General features: G+C 36.2%; 1 protein-coding gene across 1 annotated transcript in view; it reads right to left on the bottom strand.

Moving 5' to 3' along the window:
* Window positions 1-5,917: 5,917 nt before the first annotated feature.
* The window catches only part of ywhag1 (3-monooxygenase/tryptophan 5-monooxygenase activation protein, gamma polypeptide 1), a 49,767-nt gene continuing 44,172 nt past the window's right edge, over window positions 5,918-11,512 (bottom strand). The window contains exon 2 of the mRNA XM_028806998.2: window positions 5,918-7,924. Coding sequence (XP_028662831.1) covers window positions 7,268-7,924 — 657 coding nt within the window. The 3' untranslated portion in view covers window positions 5,918-7,267. The remainder of the gene's footprint in view (window positions 7,925-11,512) is intronic.

Here is an 11,512-nt window from a genome sequence, read left to right as displayed (position 1 = left end):
CCAAATCCATTCTTAACTAATTTATGCAGTAGCCACACAAGTGGAACTCAAGCAAGGTTTCTGTAATATTGATGGGCTACCAACTAACATTGCAGTTTTTCGCATCATGATGGCTTCCCATATTTTTCATGACATTAATCACAAGAATCATTAGTTTGTGAATGAACTGTGTATTTGTGATGCCAGCTACTGAATGTTTTGCTGCTTCTTCTTCTTATTACTTGGCAGCTCATTCTTTCTGTATTGGTAACTTACGAACTCAGGATGCATGTGCATGGAACACATTAAAACCGGTGAAGGGAGTGCAAAATCATAGCAACAGTAAAAAAATAAATTAATTAAATAGTTAAAGAATTAGATGCTATATTAGTGAAGCACTGCATATAATTAACGAATGCGGGATGACATTCCTCCCAGATGCTGAACACCATCCTTTCATTGAATGATCCTCCTCTAGTGCCAGGTCTGGTTGCTATGTTGTTTTCTTACATTTACTTTTTTAGTGGATTCCTTTATCCAAGGCAACCTACAACATTATGACACTTGGTTACATTTCTTTTGGTTTTCCAGTTGGAGCAGAGGCAGGTCAAGTGATTTGCTCATGGTCACAACCTCAAGGTTTGATGTCCAAAGCCTTAACCATTACACCACACTGCCTGCCTCAGTGAATCAGTTTTAAAATCATAGCAGTTTTTTACCTTCAACAAATGACACATCAACTACTACACTCTTTTCAGAACTTTAGTTTTATTTGTGTCTTATGCATCACTAATAAGGCTTCTAAGTACACTTTTATTCTTTATGAGTGCTTCAGTTTCCACCTTTTTCATATCAATTATTGAAACATGAAGACCAACAGTGCTGTCTATACATCGTTTTGCTTCATGGTGATTGCAACACATTTTCTTTACTTGGATTTGGATTTTATCAACTTATACACTTGCACTTTTGAGTTTGCAACACGAGCTCTAAAGCAAAGCAGTCAGTGATCATCACTAAGATCAAACAACTCTAAAAACATTGCAATACCAATTATATAAACTGGCTTATTAAAGGTATTTTAAAAGTCTAAATTAGTGTATGCCACCCTAGTGCAGGGTGTTCATAAAAATGTAATGCTTTAATTCATGAGGTTGAAGTACATAATAAACAAGAATAGCTGCATCAGACATTTGAAATACTAAATCGTGTGCTTCTGTTGAAATGTTTTAGGGCTAAATACAGTATTCTCAATTGTAATAGAAATTTGTAATTTTTCACCCACTGCTAGAGGTCCATAGAAGGCTAGATCTCTAATATAGGATCAAAAATCAAAAATAACATCTTATTCATAATCACTGAGCTTGAAATAGTCTAAAATGATACCCCACTTGCTTATGTTTCCTTCTAGAAGGTACTCTTAGTGGGCTATAACCGCCAGTAAAGAACCAAATATCAAAATAGATTTGTGGTCAGTAACATCAAAATAGCATGAAAGGACACACCACATGATTATATTACCAATCCTAATTTTTTTGAAGTTTTGTGAACAGTAGTAACTTGAACCCTCATATCCCATTATGTGGTGGACCTTTGCATATGGTTGATGTGACATGTACAACTTCAAGTTCTTCAATAATTTTTGCCGCAGATACCCATTGGTTTACTCAATATCATAAGGGTGTAATTTCCTACACAAAATATGGTCCAAAGATAACCTGAAAAATGAGTGTTTTTTGGGTATAGAGGGTTACAAATATGGGGCAAAACTCAAAAATGTGATGCCTTGCATAACCAGACATCAATACGAGTTGAACAATATATCATATGTAGGCTTTGTCTCATACCAGTGATTCTGGAGGTGCTGGGGAAAAAAAAGCTGAATGGATTTTAAAGTGTTAAGTAATTCTTATAAACACTATAATAATGCTTTCAGTTAATAAAATTTCTGAACCCTTCAAATTCTGTGTCCATACCCATGTAACCATTAAGGCGTTTTTATTAATCGTGATGCACATTTGTATTGAGCATGTCTCCACGTTTGTAAAATTTATACTTAAGGTTATATATTGACATCTCCCTCTTTGTGCATTTCTAATCACTAATCAAGGGTCTACTGTCAAATTTAAAGTACTTGTGGGGTGAAATAAAGTACCTATCTTGTGCCCGTTTATGCCAAAATAAGCATCTCCCATACATCCAAAACAGGCAGTAGTGTCCCCCAGAGCCTTTGTAAACATCTTTCAATGGTAACATGGTACCTATTTATGAAGCATTATTACAGACCTTGAAACCTTTCTTAAGAAAACTTAGAACACACAATTCCATGCACAATGTAGTGGAGTTTCAGGCCCAGACACTAGACATAAAGGTTGTACACTCTGCTGGGACTACAAAGGTTTTCATCTATAACAGTATAGAGATGTTCATATAAATTACATGCAAGTGGATAAATATAAGCAGAGTGCAAGGTGTAGATGGCAACAATGGTTTCCCTGTATTTTTGTACAGTATGTTTCTACTGCATATACAGCAATATTTTATTCTATACTAAATACCTGCACACCCACATCTTAAAAAGACTTGAATGTGACTGCTGTGCTACAAGTATTAAGCTTACGTCTGCCAGGTGTTTAGAGCTACTCAAATCCTTTATTTTTTGTGTCAGCCAGGAGCAGCAGGGTGCTTTTTCAGCGGTGTGATTCCTCTTTCAGCCTTGGCAACAAGACACCGATTGGCTGCTTCCAAGTCCAAGGCCTGCAGTTATTGGATGCTTTAGTAGACCGAGTCTTCTCATTCTTTAGCAAAATTGCTCCAGGGGGCCATGACTGCAGCCAGTCTTAACCTTTAACTTGCCGATTTGTTTTATGAGGAGCAAATGTTTGCCCAAAACATGCCAACCTGCTAACGTGATGGTATCTGTTCTAGACACAATCCTTATTTCTGCAGATACCACACCAGGCTAATAAGAGAGCTTGCAGAAAAATCTGAAATGCTGGGACTCGATTAGAAAAACAGAGCATTAAGAAGTCTAGTTGTGTCCAGACTAATTAGAATAAACTTGGTAGTTTCTCCTTTTTCATTTACCATTCTTGTAGAATTTTTACTGAGTACCTTCTCAGCCCATAAGTTAGGCACCCTCAAAAGAGAAGCATTCTGAATGGCAGCAGCAAAATACAAAAGTGACTAATGTCAAGCTGTATCACTTATGAAATTATTTGTTATGTTTCTATTATTAGATCAATTTCATTAATAAATCCTTTACCTGAAAGGTCCAGGGATCTCAAACAGTTAAGTGAGTTAGGAAAAAATGGACGAATTGATGGATGGATTTTGTCTAATGAGATTTGATGCATGGTGATAAACTGTATCCATCCATTTTTCAACATACCTAACCCAGCCATGACCATGGATGGACAAGTTATCCCAAAAGCAGCAGGTGGGATCCTTTTCCAAATGGGCCAAAAGTTATTTTGCAGATGTACTAATGTCAAGTTTAAGTTACTAAGGTTGAAGGTGACTGAAAATAATGCAATGGCTAAAGAAAACTGAAAAATTAAGCACGGAAAGAGTTAAATGGGATCCAAGGTGAAGAGTTACATAAATATATGATGTAATGACACAGGTTTGCTCTCTGAAAATAGCAAATGAACAGGCCTAATTCTGAATGGTGGGCCCTCCAGAAAGCTAAAGCAGACTCATCTCTGCTACAATAATAATAATTATATATAAATATGAACTAGGCAGTGACTGAACCCTTAAAGAGAACAATAAAAACTGTTCACTCATTTATTTTTTCTTTAAATAAACACAGCAAAACATCAGGCAATTTCTAAAGACATTTCTCAACTGATTAGCTCTGGGTATCCAAGGAAAGCAATAATGGGTTATTTTTAGATGTAAAATCTGATATTTCATTCACCTGGCAACATTTCCATCTTTCTTTCCCAAAATGAGTTCTAGTTTAGTTTCAGTTTTCTGAGATATACTGGTTCTTTCTACAGCCTTATAACCGTACGTTTATATCATAGCCCACTGCGTATTTGTGTGGTTTGCACTTGTCTTCCAATGTTCATGCCACATTTCTGTGGGTACTTCAGTTTCTCTCTCTCATCCCAAAGTTAAGCAAGTTCTGGTGAATGGAATTTTTAACTAGTGCACGTTAGTGTGCCCTGTTAAGAACTGGCATCTTATCTAATCAGCTCTTTATAGCATTATAAAAGTACAGGTCAAGTTAGGGTGGAGAGCATGCACTGGTACAGCACATTACTGCATTCACCACATGACGAAACAGCTAGGAATCCCGGTTAGTATCCCCCCCAGGCAGATATGTGGTCCAGTCCCACCTTCTGGAAATGACCATCTATCTGCCGCAGCCAGGTATTATGTGGGTGTCCCCTTTATCAGGTCCAGCCACTTGGGTCCTCAACAATGAGGATCCTGCAAGCTGGATCACCCTTGGGAAATTGCACTACATGGCCATAGTGCCGTAACGGACGCTCCCTCAAAAAGCAGGTAAGGTGCCTCATTCAGGATTCCTTGTGCAACACTTGTTTAATACAAAGCCAAACCAGCGGTACCCAAGGATTCTCCGAAGAAACACAGTACCTAAGGAGTCCAGTCTTTGACTGAGGTCACTGGACAGCATCCATGTTTCACAACCATATAGCAAAATATGGAGCACAAGGTCTCTAAAGGCTTGGACTACCATCCTTCTGCATATATATATATGTATCAGGAGCACCACACACCCCTTTTCCAGCGAGCTCATGGCCCCTCATGCTCTCCCAATCCGTTTACTAACTTCATAAGGAGAGTCACAAAAGACATGTATTATAAAATACATAGTAAAATATTCTTAGAAAGATAGTATGCTGCAATAAATTTGAATTTACCCGTGTCTGCTCATTATATTCTCCAATTCCCTTTCAGGGTTGTGTCAGGATTTAAATTGTCAGTACTCAGTGATCTTTGTACAAGTCTGAAAGCAAGAATTAATGCCATACCTTTAATCACACACTAGGACATCACTCTGGCATGAAAGGCTGTTGTCACTTGATTGTCATTAATGTTTTACCTCCAATTAGGCCTACCTTCTTATTCAGTGGGTTGTCCATGACCCCACCTCAGTGTAAGGGACAAAAGGGAGAGGTGGGGATTAAGGATATACTTCAAAAGCTAAACCAGAACAGTGTTCCACTCAAACTGTATGCTTTCTACTGCATACCATTCTCCCCAAAAAGTGGTATCTTGACTTGTTAGGTGAAAGTGAAATTAATCTATGCTGCAAATTTTCAAACAAGTTTTTTTCTTTTTTTCACAAGAGAAAGTCTCAACAGGATCATTTTTAGTGGCAAGTTGTTTCAATTCTTTAAAACTGATTTTCTCTCTCTTCTTTTTTAAATTTTTCTAACAAGTCTTCAATCAGAATTAACACCAAAACACTTTTGTTTCTGCTTTACAGTGTCTAAGAAGAACCTGACGATTTGTAGGTTGAAGCAGACTTAATATGAACGTTAAAAATTATTTTTTCCCCTCACAGAGTAGCGTACAAATATGAAACAAAGTATTTAGATGTATAGTACAGAATATCACTTAAACACTGTTTCATGAACCCTGTCAGGATGAGAACTGATAAAGTTATACTAAGCTAATTGGCTTAAAAATGTTTTCTTGCATGTCTACAAGCTTAATATTTCATACTCCCCTTTGAAACCATTTTCAGTACTAAAGTCCACATAAGACTGGATTCAAAACATGCAGAACCAACAGGTTTATGTTAGTTGATTCTACGGCTTTGTTAACCTTCGTAAAAAATGAGAAACTCTCTCCCAGAGTGTTTATATTTTGGATATTTGGTGAGACACCGTTCATCAACATTAACAAGCACAAGTAAGGCAATTTGAGGGTCATGTAAAAGTCACCAAAACAATCATAATGTGGTGCAGTAGAACAGAACTGTAAGTTTATTTTGCTCTTGTGCGATCGCTACATAAAGACACATTCAAGATACTCCATCATTGAAGGAACGGTTAGGAAATGGTCCGTGTGTGAAATAATTCCTTACAGAAACACTGATTCTGAAAAATTAATCACTGTTCAAACCTTAAATAGTTCACTGCATAACATGACAAAAAAATCACAAACAAAAAAAATTAATTCTAAGAACAACATAGAAATCATTTACACCGTGATAATTAGAATAATTTCACCATGACAAACACCAGACATTAAGATTAAGCTAAAACTGGTGTTTTTTTTTATTCTTTTATCTTTAATAAATCAAATATAGAATTGCATGTCACTAGAGCAACGTCCATAACAGATCAATTAATTGTTAACGATCACTGTTTGGTATAGCGCACTTTAGCAAATTTTAAAAATAAAAATAAATAAAAATAAACAAAAATAAAAAAGAAAAAAATTCAGTCTGAACACTAGTTATTTCTTTTTTCTCAGGAATACATAACATCTACATTATAAGTTAATAAATCCAAGCTATTGTCTTTAAATACGTCACCAGCATGCACTATATGATGTCACTGAGTAATGGAGCAGTAATCATTTTTACACTGGAGAAATATAATCATAGGCAAGTGCATCTCTTAAAAAATAAAAGCAAAAACAAAACAAAAACTGAAATAAAAATTACCTCGAAGCTGCTGTAAGATCATTTCTCATATTACACATTTATACTCTGTCTTTATAGAAGCCGTAACCCAAAGAGATATGGTTCCAGTAAATAATCAGAAACAGTTAAAAGGGTGAGTGCAGAAACTAGTCATTTTAAATTTCTTTCTGTTCACCAAGTGCCTAGATCACACATTTTCAGGAGTCTATTAAGTGAACGAAAATGACCTTACCTTCACCCTCCCCGACTGAAACTGCAAGTTCACTATTAAAAGCTATAAGAAAATTGTGGACTATTCAACCCTCCTGTATGCTTACTGGAACCATCATTTGTGAGCTTTTTTTTTTTTATTTGAGGTGTTCACATTCAAGTTTTACATTTTGTTCTATCTTTCATTAATTTACTTCTATCTATTTACTTTAAATAAGTTAAATAAGCAGCTCCACCTGTTTTTGTACTACAGAACAGTCCATATGCCAGTGCGAGGCTGCCATTTGAACCCAGCAACAGCCACTCTGACTTTCCACTAGTGGTGTTTTGGCAAATGTTGAAGAGGCAATCAATAAGAAGGTACTACTGGAAGTCTTCCCCCCTTTTTATCGTGGAAAAATAAAGATTGCGGTTGTAGCGTTGGCTGCAGCTGCCAAGTCCTCTGGCTTAATTGTTGCCGTCCCCGCCATCATCATCCTGTTGATCGCTTGTCCAGAGTGTTAAGTTGTCACGAAGAAGCTGCATGATTAGGGTGGAGTCCTTATAAGAATCCTCATTTAGGGTATCCAGCTCTGCAATGGCATCATCAAATGCGGTTTTAGCAAGATGGCACGCCTGATCAGGTGCATTCTGGATCTCATAGTAGAAAACTGAGTAATTCAATGCTAGCCCAAGTCGGATAGGATGTGTAGGCTGCATGTGCTCTCTGCTGATATCATGGGCTTCACTATAGGCCTTCTTGGAGGATTCCACCACTGTTGCCCGCTTCTCTCCTGTGGCCACTTCAGCAAGATAGCGATAATAGTCACCCTTCATCTTCAAGTAGAAAACCTTGCTCTCATATTGTGTCTCACTGCAGTTCTTGATCAAATAGTTGTCTAGGAGGTTCAAGACATCCTGGCACACTGCTTCCAGTTCCTTTTCAATCTTCTCACGATAGGCACGTACCATTTCAATTTTCTTCTCATTGCCATCTGCAGATGTCTTCTGCTCAATGCTGCTAATGACTCTCCAAGAAGACCGCCTAGCACCAACTACATTCTTGTAGGCTACTGACAAAAGATTCCTTTCTTCATTTGAAAGAGCTTCATTCAATTCAGTCACCTGCAGAAACACAAGATTTTAATTAGAAATTAAAACATATTGGCAAAATACATAACTGTATTACAACCTCTTTTTTTATAATTAAACTGTAAAAGTGTTTCAGCTGAATATGGTTTCCACATCAGGATCTCATATTATATAATATTTGTTCATTTCTTACTTTCAAATTACCTAAAAAGGTAATGATGGAAAACTACAATGGAATTTAGGCATCCACATCTCTATATCAAGGATACAATATTCAAAACTAAAAGTTACTTTTTAATCTAAAAACTTTTCATAGGAAGTGGTTTTGTTCTGCCTTTAATACTCAGTTCAGCATCATTTTATTTGAAGCAATATGTGAATGTGAAATGTAATGCATGTAAAGCTACACATTTAAGTAATATTACATTGCATGGATTTCTACCACACGTCAATAGTTTACAAAGAGAAACCCAAGATTGTTAGAATATCTCTATCACTATGGACTTGTTCCCAGTATCCAAAAGAAGCTGTGATCCAGCCAAATTTTTCTTGGACCTCAGGATCCTGAGATCTAGCTTTGTAAAGAAGCATGTGGACACATGTCCAGTTCATTGCCAGTGTTTGATTGCTTAGCAGATCAGATTAAGAGACGGGTATTTCAGTCTACAGAATTGTCTGAAAATATAACAGAAGAAATCTGAGAGATCAGTCCATAAGAGTCAAGCTTACCTTTTGGAAAGGCACCTAACTTGATTACCTTGGTGATCAGACTATGAGCTTTGTCACGATCACTGCTTATTTTGATCAACAAACATAAACTCAGCTTTTACTAACAGATACTGATGACAGACAAACCTTTGAATTCTGTTTTATATATAACAGTGGCAGAAAATATGCTCTCATACTGTGATTCTGAAACTAATATGCTCCATTTATCACAGGGTCTGTAATGTTGAACACGTTATTGGTTATTACGATTTCTAGCACTATTTTTACAATTTACTATTACTACTATAATAGAATGTAAATATTGATGAATAAATAAGATCTAAATAGCACTTAATGCACAAATAGTGTTACCTCTGGCATTTCATAACTATGGGCTGCATTAGCATGTTATCTGCCAAAGAAAAAAGGTAAAGGCTATTCTTACACTCAAAAAAAGAAAGGGCAGGTAGAGACATAACATATTAGCTGGGAAGCCTTTACAGCAGAACCTGTGTATCTCTAACATTTTTTTTACTTCTTCATTTTAGGAATAATCTTTACTTTTTCATTAGTATTTTTCAGACATTTGCCAGCATATAATGTTTTCATTTCAGACTTTTATGAGCTTATTCCAATTCATTTGATGATAAAAAACAACTTCAGATTCAGTTTTTTTGCTAAATGTATTGTAAAACTGAGCGTACACAATATAATTCAGCCACCTCTGGCAACTCTAATTTACTAGCACAGAATAATAATTTAGAAAGTATAGTATATGTTGTAATAGGATCACCATGTTCCCCCAGATGGAGAGAACACGTTATATATTTAAATTTTTTTTTACCCAGAGGGTTATTCCAGTAAAACAGACAATACAAAGTGCATTCAAACTGATATTATGCGGAAAATAGATTTTTTAGAAGGTGTGCTATATTTACATAACCAGTACAGTTCATTCACAAAATATGTAAAAAAAAATAAATAATCTGTCACGAAGAATGTGGAGATCTATGCTGAATTGAGGTGAAGGGAACAGAAACCTGTTTGAATTTAGAACATGCAGTAAATGGCCTCCAGTGAAACTACTTCAGTTCTTTTTTCTACCATTTCTGATAATCCTAAACAGATTCCTATTTCTCTTTTCATTGAACCTTGAAATAAATGTAGACTTACTCACTTTTAGCTAAAATGTAATTAATTTCATAAACATGACAATTTCAGTAATTATAAATACGAGCTAGACAGTTACACCATCCAGGTTTTTCGCTAGACCCCAAAGCTGCCAGCTATTATGAGGGAAAGATTAGTGATAAAGTGAGAAATTACCTACTTCCTAATGGCTTGTGATGCATTCTAACAACATCATAGCTGTAGCATTAATCATGATTTACAGCATTTTAGACTTTTGCATGAAGTTACATCTGCACAAGGAAAAACTGGCTTCAGTCCATTTTAACGAATTATGTTTCTTGACTTTAACCTCACTTTACATATTCCTGTTCATCTGGGACCTCATGTATAACGCTGTGCATTGAACTCACACTATAGCATGGTGTAAGCACAAAAGCGGGAATGTGTGTATGCACAGAAAAATCCAGATGCAAGAATCTGTGCGTACGCAAACTTTCACGTTCTTCCACTACATATAAGAACTATATAAGAATTTCAGCGAATACCAAGTGGAGGCAAAGGAAAAACATACTATTTGTTGGTTTAAACAGTGGTATAATCAACAAAAGAAAGTTGATCAAGTGACATAGTGTCAGAGAAACTTGAAAGCTCAAGTTCACAAAGTCGCACAGTGCCCGAAATAAAGAAAGAAGTTGTCACATATCAAAGTCGGCGTGTAAAAGCGACTCGTAGCAGACCGTCTGAGTGTCATATGAAAGCTTATTAGGGTACAGAGAAAAAAAAAATAGGCACACAGTGGGAAAAAAGCACGAAAAGTCAACTTTATTCTCAAAATTTCCACTTTAATCACGTAGTTTATTTTGTCATTAAAGTAGAACATCATAAACTTCATCTTAAAATCGTTTATTTTACTAGTTTCTCAAATCCCATCGTAACTAAAGTAGGACGTTAAATGCTTTGTTCTGTGTTTGATCTTCTATGTGCTCTGTGTGTGTGAATCACTACGTGCTTCCGTTCTTTCTCTTTCTCTGACAGGACACAGAATCCATTACATTCGTGATATTACAGCTCTCTGAATAATTAAAATACTGAGATGTATACGTGATATCTTTTTCATGATGATAGGAATAAAAGCATGTTATTAAACATGGGAACACGGTGGCGCAGTGATTGTTCATATCTCACACAAGAGGCTTGCTGCGCCATGCGCGACCTTCGATGAAATAATTTATTACAGAAGTACTGTCTCTTTCAAACGTACTAACCTCCAATTCCTGTCCTTACTTTTCTTTCTCCAAATACGCAATCGCCACACAATCAGCTCTGTAATAGACGTTAAGCCATCTGTAAGCTTAGAACGCCGATTCTTCAAAACTTTTAAGGAACATTGAAATATCTTCGTAGTACATGTTTAATTATTCTATCCGTCTATCCTTCCAGTGTCACGTTGGCACCAGCAATAATACAGCGCAAGGCAGGAACTATCCGTGAACTAGCTAGCGCTGCGGCACCGTGTCCTCACATGTTTAATTATTAACAATACTGATTATTTAAATGAAGTTAAAGTTTTATCTGTATACTATATGCAACACATTTTGCTGCATTTCATCTTAAAAATGATATCATCATCATATGCGCTTTATAAAGTGGCGCAAGTTGTGCAATATTATAACTGTAGTGCAAGTTTACAGTGGGGTAATTGTACTTATAAGTACAAACAGTTCTACAAGGAGCACTTGATGGACTGATTGAGTGCGTTTATAGTTCTTGGGATGAAACTGT

Source organism: Erpetoichthys calabaricus, chromosome 8 (genome assembly GCF_900747795.2).
Source record: "Erpetoichthys calabaricus chromosome 8, fErpCal1.3, whole genome shotgun sequence".
NCBI lineage: Eukaryota > Metazoa > Chordata > Cladistia > Polypteriformes > Polypteridae > Erpetoichthys > Erpetoichthys calabaricus.
This window is presented reverse-complemented; position numbering and strand designations above follow the sequence as displayed.